General features: G+C 50.3%; 2 protein-coding genes and 1 long non-coding RNA gene across 5 annotated transcripts in view; 1 reads left to right on the forward strand and 2 right to left on the reverse strand.

Annotated features, from left to right (window-relative positions):
* The window catches only part of LOC146202183 (uncharacterized), a 199,529-nt gene that overhangs the window by 80,448 nt on the left and 95,319 nt on the right, over positions 1-23,762 (reverse strand). The gene's annotated exons all lie outside the window — the stretch shown is intronic.
* Positions 6,199-10,233, forward strand: LOC146202184 (uncharacterized). Of its 2 annotated transcripts, XM_084587992.1 has the most exons (4): positions 6,199-6,387; positions 7,161-7,337; positions 7,523-7,724; positions 8,168-10,233. In XM_084587992.1, exons 1-4 carry the CDS (start codon positions 6,203-6,205, stop codon positions 9,218-9,220), a joined length of 1,617 nt encoding a protein of 538 aa, XP_084444118.1. In that variant the 5' UTR covers positions 6,199-6,202; the 3' UTR covers positions 9,221-10,233. The 2 variants fall into 2 exon arrangements, with proteins under 2 accessions (XP_084444118.1, XP_084444119.1); XM_084587993.1 differs by lacking the exon at positions 7,161-7,337.
* Positions 10,756-11,898, reverse strand: LOC146202185 (uncharacterized). Its single transcript, XM_084587503.1, has 2 exons — positions 11,660-11,898; positions 10,756-10,977 (listed from the first exon to the last, which is right to left on the reverse strand). Exons 1-2 carry the CDS (start codon positions 11,852-11,854, stop codon positions 10,756-10,758), a joined length of 417 nt encoding a protein of 138 aa, XP_084443629.1. The 5' UTR covers positions 11,855-11,898.

A 23,762-nucleotide genomic window follows, 5' to 3' on the forward strand; every position in this document is an offset into this window, starting at 1 on the left:
TGAAGGAATTCTTGGGGCTGGGCTGGGTGCTGATCTGATGTAAAGAAGTCTCCTAGGAGACGCAGAGCACTACTATACACCAGCTCGGCAGCTGAGCACTGCAGTATTCCCGGATGACTGCCTGTATACCAAGGGGCACAAGGGGTAAGGAGTCGACCCAACTGGCGCAATTGAGAGATCAGCCAAGGCGGCCTTCAAATGGCGGTGAAGGCGTTTTTGTATCACGACAGACCTTGGTCGTCTGGCAGGACAGACACAGGCGCGTCCAAGTGCGCACATCAGCGTTGATTCCGGGCCAAACATAACGGTGGGTCAGAAGTCGCTCAGTAGTCCGAATGCCTGGGTGGCATATGTCATGGAGAGAATGGAAGACGGGGCGACGCAGCGAAGCCGGAACAAAAGGACGGGGAAGTTCTGTTGACACATCGCACCACTAGGGATCAGGCGAGCAGGGATAGGGCACAATTAGTCGGAGGGAATGGGGGTTGTCTCGAAACGTGGCGAGCTCACGGTCATTCTCCTGGGCGGAAGAGAATGAGGCCCAGTCGACGGTGGGAGATAGAGTGTCTACCACGGCAATGCGAGAGAGGGCGTCAACGGCTGTGTTGAGCGGCTGTGTTGATGGCACCGTGCACACAGCGAATGTCGGTAGTAAACTCTTAGATTTAAGCCAGTTGGCGAGTTCGCGTGAGACGTACTTCGAGGAGCTGGTGCGGAATACACATACCAGAGGCTTATGATCGGTCAGCCCGTGAAACTAGCATCCTTCTACAAAATGCCGAAAGTGCTGTATCGTGGAGTAGGTGGACAGGAGCCCTCGGCCAAAGACGCTGTAGCGGATCTCAGCAGGAAGAGCTTCCGAGAGTAAAAAGACAATGGTCTCCACTCGGAGTTTAGGTACTGTTGTAAGACGGCTCCGACGGCCACACTGGAGGCATCCACCATCAATCTCGTAGGGAATTGCTGCACGGATGGACCAGAAGCACGGCGTTCGCGACTGCTTGTTTTGCGGCAGTAAAGGTGGCCAGGGCTTCTAAAGACCAAGAAATGGCGGAGGACGTGCCAGGGATTGACCGGAGGAGGTCAGTGTGCGGGCGAAGCAGCTATGTACAGTTTGCAATAAAGCGTGGAAAAATTCACCAGCCCCAAAAATTGCCGTAAGTGGCGCAGTGTTGTATGCTGGGTATAATTCTTGATGTCCTGGATGGTGGACGTGAGAGGGCAGATACCCTGCGAGGATATGGGATGACCCAAGAACTCGGGCTCAGAGACACCAAAAACACACTTGGAGGCATTAACAAACCAGGTCGTACTGCTGTAGATGCCTGAACAGAGCATTGAGGTGTTGCTCATGATCTTCAGGCGTAGAGCTGGCGATGAGGACATTATCCAGGTAAGCAGACAGATGGCAGACCCCACGTGACCTCAGCCATGAACCGCTGGAAGGTTTGCACCGAATTGCGCAGTCCAAAAGGCATCCGCTCATCCTCAAACAAACCAAAGGGCGTCGTAATGGTGGTCTTAGGTATGTCGGCGGGTTCGACAGGAATTTAGTGATACGCATTCACCAGGTTGACTACTAAAAATGGTGCATGCCGGCGAGGCACGACGTAAAGTCCTGGATGTGGGGCAGTGGATAGCTGCCGTGGGCAGTCTTGACGTTCAACTCCTGACAGTCGCCACAGGGACGCCAGTCACCGGGATCCCGCTTGGGCACTAGATGCAGCGGAGACGCCCACGCGCTGGACGACGGGCGTATAATGCCGAGCTACAGCATGTGGTCTAACTCCCGTTTGGCGATAGTGAGAATGTCTACAAACAAGCGGCGTGGTTGAGCAGTAGTGGGTGGACCCCGGGTGACGATGCGGTTCGTCATCATATGTTTCGGCATTTGAGTGAGGTTTCAAGGCTTGGTCAGCTCCAGGAAATCCGCCAGCACTTTTTCGAACTTGGAGGAAGGCATCAGCATGCGGATGCCCATGGGAGCAAGGTTGGTCAAGACTACCGAGATGGAGAGATGAGTCAGACCATCAGAAAGGCGACGACGCCGCACGCTGATGTCCAAGTCGAAGTATGAGAGGAAGTGCGAGCCGATCATCGGGTGAACCATGTCTGCGATGTCGAATACCCATCGAAACGTGCGGCGAAACCCAAAGTTGAGGGTGAGATATCTTCGTCAGTACAGGGCTATAGACGAGGCATTGGCAGCATGGAGCGAATGCCCTGATGTCTTGGAACGATCAGCCTTAGTCGGTGAACCATACTGATTTCCGCACCCGTGTCTATGGGGAACCGGGTGCCGGAGTATATGTCAGTTACCATAAATAGGCGGCTCGGACGACTGGCGGGACCACACGCCACCATTAGCGATCCCGGCGGGCATTTTCTGACCACGAACAGGGCGGTGTACACTTCGTGGCCCGGTGTCGAAAACGCCGGTGGTACCAGGAGGGCTGGGACTCCGAGCTTGACGTGTGCGCGAAAGAACGCGATGATCGAAAGGAGGCGGCTGGGTCACCTAGGGAGTGTGGCGACTGAGGCGGCAAGCTCATCAAGACGAGCCTCCAGGCGCGAATTCACCAGGTCCGTAGGCGGCAAAACAGCGCAGTGACGGATGGGAAGGTCACCTCATGTCACCTTATGAATATTATTGGCGAGCTCAGCCACGCGGTTTAGGGTGATGCCACCGGCCGCCGCAAGGCGAGGCGGATAGGATGGGGAGGGCGTTGGAGGAAAAGCTGTCGAAGCAACACTGAGTCATTGGAGGTATCGCTCTCACCGAAAAGCTGGCGCATCCGTCGCAGAAGCTGGGAAGGGCGGCGATCGCAAAGGTCTTCCTCAGTAAGGAGCTGCTGGAGGTGGAAACGCTTCGATGGCATAAATCTCTCCAGCACCTTGGTTTTCAGATGCTGATATGGTATATCGCCATTGGGTGGAGAGAACGTCGGAGAGGTCGCCGGCAAGTCGGGAGGAAGGCTCGAGGCGACATATTAGTATCGCGTCGTCTCCGAGCTGATGCGGGCAAGGCAATATTGCACCTGGATCTGGTGAAACCAAACTTGCGGGTTCTGGGGCCAGAAACGTGGGAGACGAACCTTCAGTGACGGGACATCCTGCAGACGTGAGTTATGTTCTGTGGATGCTGCGGGATTGGTCATTTCTTGTCCTAGGTCACCAGATGAAGGCCTAACGCCTCAGGAGCGAAAGAACAAGACTGCTGTTGATTGGCACCAGAACAAGACTGCCTGCAGAGGCTGCCCGAGCCACGACCAGGCGCCGTGTTTATTTTCTTCGCCGGGCGGCGCGCCATATCCGGGTTCTCGGCGCCACCCAAGAAGGCACTCAACTATTTTACCATACCGTCGATGTTTCTTTACTGTATCATTTTAACTTGATTTTCGTTTCGTAACGAAATCTGCACTGGGCTAGTAGAAGCGAGTTTCGCCGTGCCTGTCCGAGGCCACACCTGCGCACTCGCCTCTGCGCCGTTACACAGGCGTTCTACTGCTGCACCGACTCATAACGTCACTCGCCTCGTTATCAGCCTCACTGCGCACGAGCAACTCGCTCGTGGATCACTCAGTGACTCGTCAGGTACGTGGTCTTCGCCGCAGAGAGGAGGACGATGGTAGCGGTATCCCAGAATACGTGCGCCGGCACGGAGATGTGGAGTCGAGTAGTTTCTGCACTGCACATTCGCGCGTCGCCACAGAGAGCCGACCGAGTGGAGCAGGAAAGTCTCTGCCGGCACCGCATGCGCAGGGCATGCAAGTTGGTTCTTCATATAACGCCGGTGAACTATGATGCGTTCAACGGAACACTGGTTGGGTTCGATGGAGCGGCTCGGTCACCCGCAGGCAAACCTTTCGTTCCACATTCGATGCAACGACGTTGGTCGCCTCTAATTTTTTTCCGCCATATCCTTTATTTCCTTCAACAAATATGGTTGGTTGTTAAGAAATGTGAGATAAGCTGTGCCTTACCGCTGTGAAAAGTAAAGTGGGCGCGAGGAGAGTAAAGCGTCCGTGCCTTTTATTTTCACCTCCTCCATCATCCTGTATAGAGGGAGATGACTGCATTGTAAATGACATCGTCATTATCATCATCAGCTGGACTATACCCACTATAGGGCGAAGACCTCTCCCACACTCCTCCAATTAACCTGGTCCTGTGCTAGCTGCATTCGCTTCACCTCTGCGGACTTCTTAACCTCATCCGCCCACCAAACGTTCTGCAGCCCCCTGCTTCAGTTACCCTAAGCGACCACCTGTTGTCCTCCTCTTCGCACTACAAGCTCTGCCTACACCCATTTCTTCTTTTTGATTTCCACTAGAATGTCATTAACTCAAGTTATTTCTCTGATCTACTCTGGGCGTTTCCTATCTCTTAATGTCACACCTACCATTTTCCGTTCCATAGATTTCCTCGTTGTCAACTTAAGTAGAACCCTTTTCGTTAGCCTCCACGTTTCGGCTCCATAGGTGAGTACAGGTGAGTACAGGTAAGAAGCAACTGTCGTATACTTTCCTCTTGAGCGATACCGGTAAACGGCTAGTCATATACGAATACTTGGCAAATGCGCTTTAACCCAATCTTATTCTCCTAGTTTTTTTCTCTTTCGTGGTTACGATCTGCGGTTGCTACCTGTCCTAAGTAGACATATTCGCCTACCACTTCCAGTGCTTCGCTACCTATTTCGAACTGCTGGCCCTTCCTGAGGCTGTTGATAGTCGTCTGCATATTGATTTTCAAGCCTATCTTTCTGCTGTTCCTGTCTAGGTCATCCATCATTCCTTGCAGTCCACTCCTGAGTTACTTAGCAAGGCAATGTCATCAGCAAATCGCAGATTACGGAGGTATTCCCCATATACCCTTATCCATAACTGTTCCCATTCCAAGTCTCTGAATACTTCCTCTAAGCAGGCTGTGAATAGTAGTGGGGAGATCGTCTCTCCTTGCCTAACACCTTCCTTTATGGGAATTGTGTTACCTTCTTTATGGAGAACTATGGTTGCTGTGCAACTACTATAGATATCTTCCAGTACTTTCACATGCGGCTCGTCTACACCCTGATTTCGCAACGCCTGCATGACTGCCGAGGTTTCTACTAAGTAAACTGCTTTTTCGTAATCAGTGAATGATATGCATAAGGGCTGGTTATATTCCAAGCATTTTTCTACCACCTGGTTGATGGCATGAATATGATCGACAGTAGACTACCCTTTCCGAAAACCTGGTTGGTGTGTGGGGTTTAACGTCCCAAAGCGACTCAGGCTATGAGAGACGCCGTAGTGGAGGACTCCGGAAATTTCGACCACCTGGGGTTCTTTAACGTGCACTGACATCGCACAGCACACGGGCGCCTTGCTTTTCGCCTCCATCGAAAAGCGGCCGCCGAGGCCGGGATTCGATCCCGCATCCTTGGGAACAGTAGTCGAGCGCCGTAACCACTGCGCCACCCCGGCGGGGCCTTTCCGAAAACCTACTTGATCTCCTGCTTGATTGAAGTCTAAGGTTGTCCTGACTCTGTTAGCGATTACTCTAGTAAACGCCTTATATGTAACTGATAGTAAGTTGATTGACCTAGACATAAATGACATAACCTGCATATGCGTCTAGTTTGTGCGCTCATAAATAATTTCTGCGCTGACAGGTGTACCATTCTTTAAGATTGTAGTTATCACATATAGTTTCTCTTCCACTAAATCATGGTTTCTGAGGATGTTTTCTGAAATATAGGTTACCATCTCGACAATTCGGCGCAAGAAAAGTTTGCAGGCGAATTTAAGCTTCGTTAATCATTTCAGAAGTGATGTCCATTCAAGAACATTTTCTTCTCAGCCTAATAGTTAAGAAAAATACTACTGCTTGTGGGAGATTAAGGCTTTGCCACTTTCTACATGAAGTCAAGCAGAATAGCAAGATGGCCAACAATTTTGTTGAGCACAGGAAAGCTTATCCATTTCGTGGAACCTTGATCTCGAATAATATCGTTGTAATGCCTCTTTCTTTTAAAATATAGGATTAATTAGCATATGTCTAATACCTAGGCACCTGAAGCATACACCACGAAGAGGTGTTATAGGCTCCGTACAGTGGAGTTTGCTCACGAGCCTTGCGCCATCTACCGCACCTCCGACGAAACTCTGGGTCGGCGGAGCGGAAGGTCGCTCTACGCTCCACTCTTTCTGTCGCAGCTACGATGGCGAGCAGTTGTAGTGGCAGTGGTCTCGCCAAAAAGAATGCGAAAAGCAGTCGTCGGTACTGCTGTGTTAAGGATTGCCACAGCCGCGAAGGGCAACTTAGTATTAGGCTGTACAGGTTTCCGGGCAGGCCGTACGAGAGAGACCGGCGACAGAAGTGGATCACGGCAGTGAGGAGAATCAAGTAAGTACTTTGTCATATTCAGCGTCAGTCTTGGCAGATATTTAAAGTTCAGTGCATTAAATTTTCCTGTGTACAGGCTGTTTCACACTTAGAAGGGAACTGAAAGCGCTTGACAGCCGCGCTTTGCGAACTGCTGCCGTCGAAAGCCGAAGCGAATGGGTTGCACTCGGTGCATGTACGGGAACGGTAGCCGGTCGTGCTCATTCCGCTCCACTTCGGGAGACTTCCCTAAACATTCAACCAACATCCATTCTGCATGCGACTTTGCGGCTGATTATACTTCGGTTATCGGCGACAGTACGTGATTCGCAAAGCGCGGCGGTTTCGCAATCACAGTTTTGCTTTAGGTATGAAACAGCCTGTACAACACGAGTGCTACTTTATAATTGCAGGCATCTCATTGTTCTTTAGCCTTCGATGTTTGTGGGAGTAGCGGAGTAATAATGAACTTATTATTATTAAAAAAAAAAAAAACTCCGTGCTTGCTTAGATATGTACTTACATACGTGGTGATTTGTAGACTGCATTTTTGAAGTCAGACCTACGTTCAAACGGCCTCACAGTTAAGAGCGCTGAAACGGCGTGCAGAGATTTTTGCTTTACTTGTTGGTCAGGGTCGAAAAAGTTGTGCATACACGTATGCGCGGAGTGAAAACATGTGATAAACGCACGGCAGAGCGTGCCGATCGAACGACGCGGTGTGGATGTCTGACCGTGTCGGCGCGTGACTACTACCTGTGTTCGATGAGTGAATACTCTTTCTTATATTTCAGTCAAGCCGACGGCTCTGAATGGGTGCCGAACGGAGCAACGAGGATTTGCTCCAGGCATTTTGTTAACGGGGAAAAAAGCACGATCGCAACTCATCCCGGATATTATCCAACAATATTTCCTGATGTGTACAGGGCGAGCCCTGTCGATGCAATGAAGAGGCTTTCAAGATATGAAAGGTATTGCATATAAATTTTCACTGTAATCCTCACATGAAAATGCAGACTTTGCACTACTGATTTTAGTTCTAACGTGTACTTGTGTGCAGCATTTCAGTGCAGCTACTCATCTGCATTATGTAAAGTTCACCACAAAGAACAACAGGAGAAATTTTTAAATGCTATAGTGTCACATATGCTTTCAGGTTGCACCAGAGGAGGGCTAAAACATCATTAGCCTCTGCCACGCCTCAGCCATCAGCCTCAATCCCTCACACTCTTGAAGACGAGCCATCAAGCAGCGACGATGCAGACTCCTCGAATACAGGTCCCCTCATTCAACAGCCATCCAATCTGGATCTGCTTTGCATAGCTGGTGATTCAGTAAGGACAACTAAGGAAGACAAGGTGAGTGATCTGGGATGGGCACTTTGCAAAGTTCCTCACTGTTTTTATGCAGAGCTGTCACTGCATATTTGGTTATGCTGGTTTCGAAGCTTGTGGAAATTAAATTGCACTACTTTTCCCATGTGGTCTTGCCATAGCTCTGAGTAGTTTATAATGACTGTGCGGCAAAAATGTCATCATTATGGGCAGCACTATTAAAGTGCATATTGCAATTGATTAAATTCATAGAAATGATCTTTTGTTTATGTTAATTGCACACTGCCCAAACTTGGGTGGTCCAAATTACATTTCAACAGCTGCGTGCGTGCTGTGTTTATTATGATTGAAGCTTTAACTGTTAATTTATGTATAGTCTCTCGTTAAACTACAACTGATTAATGTGCTGAGCATTTTTTTTTGCAATGTTTACTAATCACCAGCATTTATTTTGTTTTTCTGTGCAGGCTTGCCAAACAAACGACCACGCGCGCTTTTCAGACACATTTTCAGTGTTTTTATGTTCCTCAAGAGACAATGATGCATGCACTCAAGTGAACCACAAAGGTGTTTGTGACGCAGAAGTCCAGTGCAAGCCCCCTGTGGTTTCCCGCCAGTCTGGTAGAGACTCTAGGACAGCTTGCTTCACAGGGTATGACAGCGTCCAAGTCTGCGCTGCTGCCATGAAAGACTTGTGCGGAGTGTCCCTTGATGTATTTGCCCTCTTGCTAAGCATATTGCCTCGTTCTGCAGAGCGGTCATGTGATGTTCCAATGACCGACAGACTTGTGTTATTCTTGATGAAGATTAAGCTTGGGATCACTTATTCTTCCCTTGGAGTGCTTTTTTCTGTATCAAGGAATACTGTGTCTCGCCACTTTAAGAGTGTCCTTCGAACTTTGAGCGTTTCTACACAGAAGTGGATATATCGCCCTCCCGTGGATGTCACTAGGCAGACAATGCCAAATTGCTTCAAAGCACATTACAAGGAGTGTTCAATGATAATTGACTGTACTGAGGTCCATACAGAACAACCCTGTACTGTGCAGCAGCAAAGAGTGCTGTATTCACACTACAAGGGAGGATATACACTAAAATTCCTTGTTGGAATCACACCATGTGGCACAGTTTGCTTCCGCTCGAAAGCATATGGAGGCAGGTGTTCCGATGCTTTTATTACAGTGGACTCTGGATTTTTAGAGCTGGTTCAACCAGGTGATGTTGTCATGGCTGACAAGGGGTTTCCAGGTATAAGGGGAAGCCTTGAAGGTGCACAGGCTGTATTAGTGATGCCCCCTTTTTTGCAAGGACATGACCAATTTTCAGAAAGTGAGGTACACGAGACTTATCACATTGCACAAGTACGAATTCACGTAGAAAGGATTATCCAGCGTATCAAGATGTACAATATACTTAACACACGTGTGCCCACAGAGCTGATTCCAGGAATGAGCGACATATTTCATGTCTGTTGCATTTTAGCAAATCTGCAGCCACCTATTATACGCTATGAGAAGTGATTCTTGAAACTGTCTACCCCCTTCAGTGAGCAGGCCTGTACTACTTTTGCAGAAATATTTATTTTATACAAACAGTTCACGGCTTCTTTATGAGGGTGGGGAGCAGCCAAGTAAAGTAAAAATCCTCTAAGGCTCGCACAGCTGAGCATAGAAAACTGTTGTCCCTCTGTACAGTGACAGAAATGCTGTGCTTGGTTGAGTAAACAAAGAAAAAGCACTCAGTTAGGTTGCATATATACATAAGCAGCTGAACCTGTGTATAATATTGATGGCTAGGTTGCAGGGTCAGTTTGTTGTTCACATACTTAATGTAGGGCACAAAAGTCACTAGCTGCTCTGCATCAATAATGAAGTTGTCTCTCCTTGAGAACGGACATTTTATCTCTAGCAGGCAGACACCATTTGCAGTTTCAAAAAGCCCATCGGGGCTTCCACACAGCCATGGCTGTGTTGGGTGCACAACAAGTCCAGCCTGGAAAAGAGAAGTCCTTTTCTGAAATACATGTCAGTCCACACTTCATGAATTCATGGGAAAAAAAGGGGGCAGGAAACAATGCGGTGGTTATGTGCATCCGTATGAGCAATAAGACTATCTATTGTGTGAGCTTTTAAGCCAAACAGGTCAAATATGCATTACCTCTACCACATGTGTGCCAACTTTCTTTTCAAACTCCTTGCGTGCCACTGGCTCCATCTTTATGCCTGAAAAAACAATTTCAATTAACCAAACATGCAATGGTCTGATGTTGGGGAACATACCATACGAAGTGGCCTCTGTATAAAACCCTCGACGATTGAAGATAGTTTGCAGAAGGTCTTGGGGTGACTTCCTTGTTCTGAGGATTGTGTGTGCCTGTGAGCACGTTATTCTTGGCTTTCTTTCTTGGTGCCACCTGTCAGAACATTTAGGAGATGAATTTTATTACTGCTATGAAATGTGACATGTTGGCAAAGAGGAGAAACACTCACCTAAAATTACTAGCCTGCCCCTTGGTCAAGGCACACAGCCGCAGAGAACTTGTGCATTTTATATGTTTCGCGTAGTAGTCAGCCACTTCTGTTGTCATTTCTTCTTCATGCTCTCTTTTTCTTATCACTATCTTTGGAAAGTCTCCAACAACTTTTAAACTGTAGAAGGCCTCTTTTGGCTCATGCAGAACTGTTTTCAATTGTCTTATGTCTTCCTCCAACACTATTTTGCTTACAATATCCTGGAGGACAGTCTTGCATGACCCCTCGCAAGTTTCATTTTTTGTCTTCAAAATCCTTGCCATTGGGCAGTCAATGTCTGGAAAATGCTTTGTCAGGAAGCTTGGGTCTAAGGGTTCTGGAGCTTCTGCTCCGCCGACATGTGGATGCTTGTTAGCTGTAAAAATATGTGAAAGTAAGATGAAATAAAGAAGTTGCAACACACTTTGTGGGAACTGTAATTGCAAAGCCAAACACTGACACTGTTTTTTAATTGATTAACAATTGCACACGAAAATGCCTGGTAATAAAATCAAATGTACATTTATCATGCATGAGTTCAGTACTTATATGCATTGCTTACCACCAAAAAGTTCTTCAATTGATGCTTTGTCGTCCACACGCGGCTTCTTGGCCGGTTTTCCCCACTTCTGCCGTTGCGATGTGCACGATACGGCTTCATGTAGGTTTATGTAAAGTGTGACGGCGGCGCAGTGCTTGCAGGTTCCTGCAGCGCCGTACCTGCAGCTACAATGTCCACCTTGTATCTGGCGGTCTTTATCGCTTAGCTGCAATGAGCAAATGTAGATGCAACACTTAACACAGAGCAATCTAGTCACTAAGAACAAATATTCTTTTTTTTTCTTGCAAGCATGCCATAAGGCATACTGTATAAAGTTAGATTTCTTCCAGAAACATTCACATCATTGTGAAAACGTATTATGGTTAAGTTTCCGCCGAGTAATGGAAGTACAAAACAGCATTTGTAACGCGCCTATGTTCCTGAGAAGTTCTTTTTTTTTTTTTTTTGTGCGCGTGTAACAATGCCGCTGAAAGAGCATACCAAGCTAATCAGCTTCAAATTTGTGAAGCGTTTTATGCGTCAGGGTACCTAAAAAAATCTGCAAGATTAGCAGGTTGCGGCGTGGAATGCAGAGAATTTGCTCAAAATATACAATCGTAAGCACGCCACGATTGCTTGCGCGCGTTGCCTCGACATGTCTAAGCACCGCACAGCGCGGCCTGATGGGTTCGACAGCATTCTAAGCATTCTAGCGATCTTCACCGGCCCCAAACATATCGTGAAGTATGATTTTAGACGCAGCGGCTAGCGCTGAACGATGCAAATATCCGTCCAGGTGACGCGCTGGAGCATTCGTGCTGACGGCTTGTATGTTCTACATCTGCGACACTAAGCACTCGCATTTGAACCGAGGCAGCAGCTACGTTATGCGTGTCAGCTTTACTCACGTGCAATGAAATGGAGTAGACCTGCTTCCCTTGTTGGGAACGGCATTTCGCCCGCACGTCCACGCCGTCCACTTCCGTCACAGAAGAAACGTGTCCGGCGTCGTACAGTTTCTCTCCGCTCTTAAGAGAGGCGGAATGGAAATATTCCTGCACGGCCTTGATGGGCCTAAAGCCCGTGAATAGCACTTGTGACATCGCATACAGCACTGCAGGGAACAACACAAAAGCTCGGCCGCTGGCGGTGCACAAAACGCGGAGAAAGCATGTGCGGCACGGGCGCGCTCAGCACTTCGCCGACTCAGTGACGCGGGAACTGCCACCGCGGCGCTGGGGTCGGCGCTTCTCCGCAGCGCCACCTGCTCACTGTACGGAGCCTATAGTCCGAAAATTACGGTGTCGCTAGAAGGTAATTTTCCAATTTGATGATCCGTATTGAAGCACTTCGCACTATTTTCGAAACTACCAACTTTAAGAATGTTTCCCTGATTTCTCGAGTGCATTTCGAGTTATCTGATAACTTATTTCACCTGCCGAAAGCGACCGGGGTAGAAAGCGCCACGATAACTCTATCAGCCTGGTTGCCCATTATGGTGATTATGAAGCAGGTGCCACGGACACCCCCCCCCCCTCCCCCAAGCCACAGCGGGGGGATTGTGCGGCTGGGAGCGCCCAAAATCGGCGCTGCTGCACCTGAAACTGGCCGACCCAAGGAAACAGCTGGTCACCAGGTGGCAATTACCAGGGGTCCCGCCAACAAGTGGACGGCCGGGCAAAGGAGGGGAAACGACCAATTTCCGGTCTCTTCAAGTCTCGAGCATACCAGGGGTCCCGCCAACAAGTCAACGACCGGACAAAGGAGAGGAAACAACCAATTTCCAGTCCCTTCAAGTGTTGAGCATACCAGGGGTCCTGCCAACAAGTGGAAGACCGGACAAAGGAGATGAAACGACCAATTTTCGGTCCCTTCAAGTGTAGAGCATCACTACAGAGAGCGGGTATGCATTCTTCCCTTTCTTCCCCTAGTGGGCCATGGGGACAGCTTTTGGCTAAGTTGCCTCGTTGAATGCCGCCCGGCGATGTCGGGACCAATGAGTTAGCCCAGATGCAAACACGCAGGGCGACAACCCGCTGGCGCCATCTACATCGTCTAGACGACCACCTCCTCACCCTCAAGCCAGAGGGGCGTGTCAACGAGTGCGAGCAGTGTTGGTTTGCGTGTGTTAGAGTGCGGTAGAGTGAGGTGACAGAGACACCCCTTCATAATCTGGCCTGCCTTTCATCTGGGGGACATGAGGAATCAACCCTATAAAGAAAAGTGTGTGTCATGGGTCGTAAATAGGAGACTGTTCCTCTCATCAGTCTCTGACTAACGAAGTGCTACCATGTAAATACTGTATATAAAGATTTCCATCTCACTTCAAAGCCCGTTTCCAGCCGCCTCGTCCTTGTTCCTGCCCCGATAACGCAACCTGGCCTACAACGCGCAACCTGGGTCCCTACAACAGGATGGCAGCTGTGGGATGTTCTGCGTGGTGTCCTTGCTTCGGTGTGGTGAGTGTGTCGCCTTCTCTCCTTGAGTTTTGCCAGGCTTAATGTAAGGTGTTCTTCCTGGTAATGAAAGTTGGTTGTAGAAGTCGGTTCTAATTTGAACCTTGCTTTACACCAACGTACTTCGGAGAGACTCGTGGTAACAAATACGGGCAGTCATGGAATGGAGAAAGCTGCGGACTCCCGGAGCTAACTTTGATATGTGAGGAATTGGGGATTGATTATGGGAAATCGAAAAAAAAAGCAGCAGATTGTTAGCGTGATCGAAAGCAACGGTTATAAAGATTAGGATATTGTGGAATGCTGGGAGGAGGTGGAACGTACAAGAAAAGAATAAATGGAAGAAACAAAATGAAAAGAGGAAATTGAGGACGAAAAAAAAAAGAAATGGAGCTAGAGATTAAGCAACTGGAGGTGAGGCTAGCGGAAGCACAGGCAGAAGTGGCGAAAGCGGACTGGGCCGCTGTTGGGAGCCGTCAGAAATCCAAACGCATAAAATGAAAGTCTTGTTGTCAGCTTTCACAATGGGTGAAGATATTGGGCTCTTCATTGTCAACTTCGAGCGCATATGCGAGCAAAACGAAATTACTCGTTCCACCTGGCCCCAGCTCCTCTTGACAGTCTTGCAGTGTAAGGCCGCTGACCTGCATGCTCGGCTTACCAAAGAGGAAGCGGAAGATTACGATAAAGTAAAAGCAACTTTGCAACTTGAAGTACGGCCTCTCAACCGAAGCCTTCCTCGGCGATTCAGAAAAGCAGTGAAATGGCGCGATGCAGGGAGCGAGGGATGCGGGCAGTCGCAAAGCCGCACAAAGATTTCATGAGGCATCCGTCGCGGAATGAGAGCCGAGTGCACCCCACGCGGGGAGAGAAAGGGACAAAATAGGGGGACTGCTAAAACGGCGCAGCCTCGAGAAACGATGTTGACAAAGAAAGGAGGGAGAAGGACCATGCTAAAATCTTTGAGGCGAGGAAACCTGCAGTGTGCTTTCCCTGTAACGAGCCGAGGCGCATATAGCCAGCGGCTGTCGAAGGGCAAAGGTAGTTTTTTCGCTCACCACCCTAGACGAGGAAAACATGGGCTTGCTGGAGCCGTACATGCCTGATATGACCGTAAATGGGGAACATTGTCATGTTCTGCGCGACTCCGCCGCCACGATGGATGTGGTGCACACCGCGCACGTTTCCCCGCAGGATTTCACTGGCGAGTGCGCGTGGGTCAGACATGTGGTGCAGGAAGACAGCGTTTGCCTGCCTGTTGCACGCGTCAAAATTGAGGGCCCTTTTGGAGTACTGCATACAGAGGCAGCAGTGTCAGTGACTTTACCAGAGAAGTGCCTTTATATCTTTTCTAACCGCTCAGAGAACCAACTAAAGAAAAGAGGCTTGAGCTATGGGGATAGTTCCATGCACGCGCTTACGCGTTCTAAAGCCCGCGAAATCGCAGTCCAGTTATATCATTCGGATGAAGGTGAACAGCATGCAATCAGCGAGGGAAGTCCTGACGTAGATGCCGCGGCGGTTCCTTTCGAGAATGTGACGCCTTCTGCGCCGCCTAGTGAGTCCGGTGAGGAATTTGAGACCTCTCTGTTGCCTCCCCAATCGGACGGCTTCCCTGAGCTTATGAGAGTACACCGAGATAATATAGTGGCTGAACAGGCGAGCGATGACACACTAGAAAATTTGAAGTGTCAGGTCAGTAAAGGACTGGCGAGAAGGAACATTGTTCTGACGGAGCGCGCAGGAACAAATACGCTTAAGGCGTGCACTACGGCCGACTAGTGGTGCCACAAAAATATAGGACAAGTATCCTAAAGCTGTGTCTCGGAAGTGGCTAATCCGGTCAGCTCGTTATCAAGAATACAAAGGCTCTGCTGTTGAGAAAATTTTATTGGCCAGGGTGTTTTAAGGATGTTGAAAGGTTTGTACAGACGTGCAACACTTGTCAAAGGTGGGAAAATGACAGGATAAACAGAAGGCACCTATGAAACTTGTGCTACTGATCAGCGAGCCGTTCCGGCGCCTTGGGGTGGATGTTGTCGGTCCACTACCTCTGACCGCTTCGGGCTATCGCTACATCCTAACGATCATATGCCCAGCGACAGTTTCCTGAGGCGATTCCCCTGAAAGAGCTGAACTAGGTAAGAATTGTAGAGGGTCTATTGCAGGTGTTTTCTAGGGTGGGTTTCCCTGTCGACCTGCAAAGCGACCAGTTCAGTGTTTTTACGAGTGCGCTCACTAACACCTTTCTATAGAAATGCGGGATTCGCATACTGCACAGCTCTGTAAGACCTTCTCAGAGTAACAGCGTAGAGGCGTGGCATTCGGTGCTCAAAAACGTCCCCAGGGCATTTTGCTACGAACATCGCCGAGACTGGGAGGCGTGTCTGCCGGCTACCATGTTTGCGCTGCGCTTTGTGCCGCATAAAGCCACCAGGTTTAGTCCAGCTGAACTGGTATACGGCCGGTCGCTCAGGTCACCCCTTCGCATGCTGCGTGAATCCTGGGAGGGCCAGGGCGACGTCCCCACCGTTCTCGAATATGTACTTCAGCTGCTAGAATGGCTTCAGTCACGAAGAGAGCTTGTCGAAGCTAACATGAGATCGGCCCAGTAGAAAGCCAAACTTTACTACGGCCGTGGCGCGCGGCAGCGATCGTTTTCGGCAGGAGAGAGGGTAATGCTGCTGGCCGCATCTAACGCAAACAAGCTTGATGTGCGGTGGGAGAGACCAGCAGAGGTTGTGGATAAAATTTTGGAAACCAATTATGTGGTAAAGATGCCTGGTAGACGAAAAGAGGTAAAAATTTACCACTGCAACCTCATGAAGCCCTATCGACAAAGGGAGGCGGTCGTGCAGCTAGCCCTGAATACACCTGAAGAGGTAGAGACAGAGTTTGCATTTTCCGGTAGGGGTACAACCTATTTCACTGGATTTCTTGAAATGGTACGTGATGATTCATATTGTCACGTAGCCGTTTAAGCCCGTAACCAGAAGGTTGGGTTCAAATGGGGGATTGACCTAGCAGGCGCAGGAGAGCAGGTCCGGAGCACCGAGAGACAGCAGGCAACTTCAGCTTCTTCTCATCGAACGCCACGGGGCCACTTCGAGTCCGCGCACGAGACTCTCAATGAGTAGCCGCCTAGCGGCTGCTGTTGCACACGCTACATTGCCCCCTCTCTAAAAAAATAAATGCGAACTTGATGGATTCGAAAGCAGAGAGAAAAAAAATAAAGCAAGAAACATGCGGTAGGCGGTGCGCTAATTTTCTCGCGAAAAGTACGGCTTCATGCGCACGACATGAATAACCTCGGATTTCTGCTGGCGACGAGTAGAAGAAAAGCTTCCGGAAGCACTTCGTACGTGACGTCGCTCAGCTGACGGAGCACTTTGTATGAACCAAAGTACTGCTTCAGAAGTTTTTCGGATAGTCCCCGACGTCGAATCGGAGTCCAGAACCACACTCTGTCGCTCGGTTCGAAAGTCACTACACGGTGAATGGTGATCGTAACGCTGGGCATCTCTACCTTGCTGGTTCCGGATGCGTGCCCTCGCCAGCTGTCGCGCTTCTTCTGTGTGTTGAGTGAACTAATCGACGCCAACTTCGAGGTCACGGCCGTCGTGGGGCAACATGGCTTCGAGCATTGTCGAAACTTGCGGCCATACAGTAAGAAGAACGGCGTCATTTGCGTTGTTTCCTGCTGCACCGTGTTGTACACAAACGTGACGTACGGCAGGACGTCATCCCAAGATCGATGTTCAACATCCACGTACATGGACATCATGTCGGCGAGAGTTTTGTTCAGACGTTCTGTCAAGCCATTAGTTTGTGGATGGTAGGCGGTTGACCTGCGATGGGTAGTGCTGCTTAGCTGCATGACAGATTCCAGTAGCTTGGCAGTGAAAGCAGTGCCTCGGTCCGTTATAACTGTCGGGGCGCCGTGCCTCAGGACGATGCGTTCGATGAAAAATTTCGCTGCCTCGATTGCTGTACCGCGCTGGAGAGCCTTCGCTTCAGCGTAACGCGTGAGGTAATCTGTAGCGACAATTATCCACCTGTTGCCCGAATCGGAAATTCGAAAAGGACCCAACAGATCTATGCCAACTTGTTCGAATGGGTATCTTGGCACTTGAACAGGATGCAGTAAACCGGCCGATTTCACAGGCGGTGTTTTCCGTCGCTGGCAATCATGGCAGGTTCTCACGTGTTGTCGTACTGCGGCCGCAAGGTTTGGCCAGTAATAACTCTTCTTAATTCGGGCCAGAGTTCGAGCATACACCAGGTGACCCGCTGTGGGCTCGTCATGACATGCCTGTGAGATTTTTTCGCGAAGAGACTCTGGTACGACAAGGAGGTAACCTCTTCCCGTCGGAGCGAAGTTGATCTTGTATAAAACATTGTTTCGCATGCAAAACGATGAATGCGTTCTGGCGAAGAGACGGGGAACTTCTGTAGTGCGCGCATCCAGAAAATCGATAAGTGGTGAGAGAGCCGGGTCGTCACGTTGCTATTGCGAAACAGTGAGCGCGTCGACGGCTGCGATAAGGGGGAAGTCTGGTTCTTCGTCTTCTTGCGCAGCCTCGACAGGTGAACGGGACAAGCAGTCGGCGTCGTTGGGCTGACGTCCAGACTTATACACGATGGTCATGTCGAACTCCTGTAGCCGTAAACACCATCGTGCAAGGCGTCCGGAGGGGTCTCGCAAGTTCTTTAACCAGCACAGATAATGGTGGTCACTCACAACCTGAAAGTTCCGGCCATAAAGACAGGGTCGAAATTTCATCACCGTCCATACAAAAGCCAGACATTCTTTTTCGGTGGTGGAATAGTTCGATTCGGCACGGGACAAAGTCCGGCTGGCGTATGCGATAACTCGCTCGGCACTGTCTTGCCACTGGACGAGTACAGCGCCTAGACCCACGTTGCTGGCATCTGTGTGGACCCGAGTCTCGGCATTCGCATCGAAATGGGCAAGCACAGGTGTTGTCTGCAAGCGGTGCCGTAACTCGTCGAATGCCTTTTTGCTGTTCGTCCGTCCAGGTGAAGGTGACATCATATCGGGAGAGACGTGTCAATAGAGCGGCGATTTGCTAAAAGTTTTCAATAAACCTGCGGTAATAGGCGCAGAGGCCCAAGAAACGGCGAACTGTCTTCTTGTTACATGGAGTAGGGAATTTGGTGACGGCTGATGTTTTAGCGGGATCGGGACGAACTCCTCTATGGCTGACGACGTGGCCCAAGAACAGGAGCTCTTCATAGCCAAAGTGACACTTTTGGGGTTTTAACGTGAGGCCGGCAGATCTGATAGCCCGTAGCACAGCGGAGAGACGTTGGAGGTGTTCCTCGAACGTTGGCGAAAATACAACAACGTCGTCCAGGTAGACTAGACACATCTGCCATTTAAGACCACATACAACTGCGTCCATCATTCGCTGAAATGTCGCTGGAGCGGAGCACAATCCGAAAGCTAGGACTTTGAATTCATAAAGTCCATCGGGCGTGACAAACGCAGTCTTCTCGCGATCACGTTCATCGACTTCGATCTGCCAGTAAACGCTCTTAATATCAAGCGATGAAAAGTAGCGCGCGTGGCGCAGCCGGTCTAATGAGTCATCAATGCGTGGCAGCGGGTAGACGACTTTTTTTGTGACCTGATTGAGCTTACGGTAGTCCACACAGAACCTTAAACTTCCGTCTTTCTTCTTAACGAGGACAACAGGCGAAGCCCAGGGACTCCTCGATGACTGTATGACACCGTCATTTAACATCTCGTCAACTTGTTGAACAATGATTTCGCGTTCCCGCGGTGACACTCGGTAGGGGTTCTGTCGGACTGGTCGGGTGCGGTCGTCGGTTATGCGGTGCTTGGTCAGGGGCGTCTGTTTAACCGCGGAGGCGGATGAGAAGCAGTCTTGAAACTTAAAGAGTAGCCCGACGAGTCTATCCTTCTCTGCCGGTGATAGAGCGGGATTCACATCAGGGTCGAAGTTGGGCGTTTGTCTGGCAGACGTGTTGGTCTCAAGAACAAAGCAGTCGTGGACTGCTTCTGCGACACCTTGAAAGTAGGCTACCGTGGTGCCTTTAGCGATGCGTTGCCGTTCATTCCCGAAGTTGGTAATCAGCACGTGAGCTAGACCATTAGTTAGATGAACTATACCGCGTGCAACACAGACTCCATGATGTAACAGAAGTTCTGTGTTCTGTTCGGCAACGCCGGCAGCAAAGGACTGGTTGTCGCACCTGACTGTGACGAGAGCAGACGAACGTGGCGGCATGGATACATCCGCGTCAACGATGCGTAAAGGTTCGTGGCGTCGTTCGGAGTCAGCGGTCATCGTTGCAGGCATCGTAAACGTGACAGTACGGCGAGGAACATTAATAATGGCCCCATGCTCACGTAAAAATTCCATGCCGAGTATGAGGTCCTTGCAGCAGTGCGGCAGGATAACAAAACGGCTACAAAGGCTGAATCGGCGATGGTTACTCGGGCAGTGCATCGTCCGATCGGCGTCATAAGGCGACCGCCAGCAGTACGAATTTGCGGCCCCAGCCATTCAGTTTTCACCTTGGAGAGCCGATCTGCGAAATTCTTGCTTATTATTGAGAAGTCTGCTCCGGTGTCAACTAAAGCGGTTACTGGGTGTCCGTCGACGAGAACGGAAAGGTCGGCGCTAACAACATGATCGGCTTGAGGTTGATTGGGAGTTTCGGGTTCATGCGGCGGCGGAGGCATCGTACCCACAGCACCGGGCTGAGTCGTCACAGGAGGGTCTTCGGGACATCGATTCCGTTCGTCAGCAACCTGCCCCCCTGAGGTCGCCGCCTTCAGTTTCCCCGGTGTTGGCTTGGCGACCGGCGCCTCGGCGCATCATTAAAATCACGGCGGCTAGGTGACGAGTAGCACGCGGGAGAAGACTGTGTACGGTCGCTCGAAGAGGTTGCACGGGTTGCGAGGTATTCCTCGAATTCTGAAGGGCGTTCGCCGACCTGGGGACGCGGGGAATCACGAGGAAAACCCCGAAGACCAAGCTCACGGTATGGACAACGACGGTACAAGTGGCCGGGTTCTCCGCAGTGGTAGCACAGCGGCCGTTGGCGAGGAGTGCGCCAGACGTCTGCCTTCCGAACCGGTGACTGCATGACGGGGCTCTGCTGGGGTGGCGGCTGGTAGGAAGGCTGGTAGAATAGTGGCTGAGGAGCGGACGGCTGCATGACGACGCTCTGGTGGGATGGTGGCTGGTAGGAAGGTTGGTGGAATGGTGGCTGCAGAGGAGGTGGCGGCTGTGGTTCGAAACGAAGCTCTTGCGCTGGAGGCACGGCAGGCCGACGAAGAGCCGCAGCGTAGTTCATAGAACGTGGCTCCGACAACGACCCAGGCGGTGAAAATGTTTGACGGATTTCTTCACGTACGGCTTCGGTGAACGCAGCGGCAGTCGGGTTAGGCGATCCAAGATTAAGCTTAAGGAGCTCCTCGCGAACTACCTCGCGGATCAGCTCACGCAGAGAGTGATTTTCAGCGGACCCATACCTCAAGCAGACTCCGTGCGCCAGTATCGTTGCATTGCTGCTGGGCTCGCTCAATGAGGGTAGCTTCATTGATGAAGTCCGCGACGGTTTGAGGTGGACTGCGAACCAGACCAGCGAAGAGGGGTTCTTTTACGCTCTGCATAAGGTGGCGCAACTTCGCTGATTCCGTCATGTCGGGATCCGCCCGTCGGCAAAGACGGGTCACGTCTTCGGCGAACATGGCCACGCTTTCGTTAGGTAGTTGCACACGAGCTTCTAGGAGGCGGTGTGTGCGATCACGGCGGTCGTGGCTGGCAAAGGTTTCCCGCAGCTGTTGGCGAAAGGAATCCCAGTTTTGAAGACGGGCCTCCCTATTCTCATACCACGTTTTAGCACAGTTCTCAAGCGCGAAATATACATTGCGCAGCTTCTGAGCCGGGCTCCACTGATTAAATTGCGCCACTCGCTCGAACTGGTCGATCCAGTCGTCGACATCTTCCCCAGTACCGCCATGGAAACTGGGGGGCGTACGAGGCTGCTGAAGCAGCAACTGATTCTGACTTGCCTGGGCCATTGCAGAAGTCTCGAACTGCTGGTCAGCTGGCGTCGGTTCAGGTAGAGGAGCGAATTCCGGTGCGAGACCTCGGAGGCGACAGCTGCAGCGATGAACGGGTGTAGACAGGAGCGGAAGCCGGTTGGGACTCGATGAGTGGCTGCGAGAGGCCCGAGACATGTAGTTCAAGGCCTCACCTCCACCAGTGTCACGTAGCCGTTTAGGCCCGTAACCAAAAGGTTGGGTTCTAATGGGGGGTTGGCCTAGCAGGCGCAGGAGAGCAGGTCCGGAGCACCGAGAGACAGCACCCAACTTCTGCTTCTCATCGAACGCCACGGGGCCACTTCTTCGAGTCCGCGCACGAGACTCTCGATGAGCAGCCGCCTAGTGGCTGCTGTTGCACACGCTACAACATTTTTCCCTGCAGGGACATACTTTTGAAGTGCGCTACCATAGGGTAAAGGAAAATTGGAATGTTGATAGTTTCAGCCGAGGCTTTTCCCGCTATGCAAAGTGATAGCTTCCAGGCGCTCCTCTGAGTGTACCCTTTTATGCTCAAAGGGGTGTAATTTTTTTTACCACATCCCTTTCAGAATTTTTGTTTTCTTTAACAGCACTTGGTCACTTGAGGTTAGTATATGCCTAGTGTAGTTTTATGATGCAGGTTTATCTCTCGATGTTCATGTTGTCAGCCATTGTCCGGAGATCACGACGGCAGCTGTGGTCTTTTTGTTACCAAAATTTGATCCAAAAGTGCAAAGAGGGGCGTGAATACATTGCCCGCGTGAGTTTGGTCAGAAGCTCTCTCCACGGGACGCCCGTAGAGTCAACAGAAGAGAGAGGAGCAACTCTTGCAGCCTATATTTTAAGGCTGCTTCTTTGGTTGCCTGGCACAGCTCAGGAGGTGGCGGTGCTCTTGCCTTGCCGGGGAGGGTATTGGGCAGACATCATCACTAATGCCCTACTTGAGGCCTTTGGCCTGCAGGCATCTCACTTCTGGATAAAAAGGGGAACCGGAGACCAGCCCAGCTGATGCGGCCTCTTCCGAGGACATCGATCAGGTGTGGCCCCTTTCGAGGCCTCTACCTGGCGGCGGACGAACTATTGTGATCGGACGAGCGATCGAGACTGGAAGCAGGTGCCACGGGCCCCCCTCCCCTCCCCCAAGCCAGAGCGGGGGGATTGTCCTGCTATGAGGGCCCAAACTCGGCCCCGGTGAGAGGCCTCTGCACCTGAAACTGGCAGGCCGAAGGGAACAGTCTGTCACCCGGCGGCAATTACCAGGGGTCCCGCCAATAAGTCGAGGACAGGTCAAAGGAAAGGAAACGACCAATTTCCGGTCCCTTCAAGTGTCGAGCATCGCAACCGAGGGCGGGCGTTTATTCTTCCCTTTCTTCCCATGGGGACAGCTTTCGGCTAGCTGCCGCGTTGAATGCCGCCCGGCGACGTTGGGACCGATGAGCCAGCCCAGGTGCAAACACGCACGGCGACAACCCACTGACGCCATCTACGCCGTCTAGACGACCACCTCCTCACCCTCAAGCCAGAAGGGCGTGTAAACGAGTGCGAGCAGTGTTGGTTTGCGTGTGTGAGAGGGGAGAGTGAGGTGACAGAGACACCCCTTCATAATCTGGCATGCCTTTCATCTGGGCAACATAGGGAATCAACCCAATAAAAACTGGCGACAAGTGTGTGCTGTGGGTCGTAAATAGGAGACTGTTCCTCTAGTCAGTCTCCGACTAACCAAATGCTACCATGTAAATACCGTATATAAAGTTTTCCATCTCACTTCAAAGTCCGTTTCCAGCCGCCTCGTTCTTGTTCCTGCCCCGACAACACAACCGTACCTACAACACGCAACCTGGGTCACGACAACATTGACCTGGAATCGACGGCCATTTGGAGGAGCTAGGCTTATTTTGTAGGAATTGCGGAACCGCTTTGCTTTGGTAACAGCTGCATGGCAGTCGTAACGGAACTTGGAATGAGATTGAAGAAAACTGCCACAACTTGAACTTCACGTGAATTGTAACTGCGTTTGTCAAAGATGTTTACAAAGTTTGTTTTCCAAATAAAATGTTATTTTTTGCGCCTGTCTCGTCAAGATATCAGCGCTAAAACAAAAGGGGGGAAGGGGGAGGCCAGAAGGGGGTATTTTTAATTTATTATTTTTTGAGCCTAAGCTTCCCTTCACTTTCGGCATCGTGATCATGAAAAAGGAGGATGATTAGAATTGAGGAAATGTTATAGTCCATCGTGATTAGAATTTGTACATTATACTACAACATCGCCATACATTGTTGGATAGCTTATGTCGAGTATAATTGATATATACTGATTGTAAGACTATAATTACCATGAATTTAACTGCGACTAAAAATTCAATTTTACGCCATGGAATCTAGTCATATGTCGTTGGATAGCTTATATCGCGTACAATTTGGCTGCACCAGTTGCAGGCCTCAATTACCGTTAATTAGAAAACTGTGATTAAAA

The sequence above is a fragment of the Amblyomma maculatum genome, chromosome 1 (assembly GCF_055883805.1).
Source record: "Amblyomma maculatum isolate TAMU_Amacu chromosome 1, ASM5588380v1, whole genome shotgun sequence".
In the NCBI taxonomy this organism is placed as follows: domain Eukaryota; kingdom Metazoa; phylum Arthropoda; class Arachnida; order Ixodida; family Ixodidae; genus Amblyomma; species Amblyomma maculatum.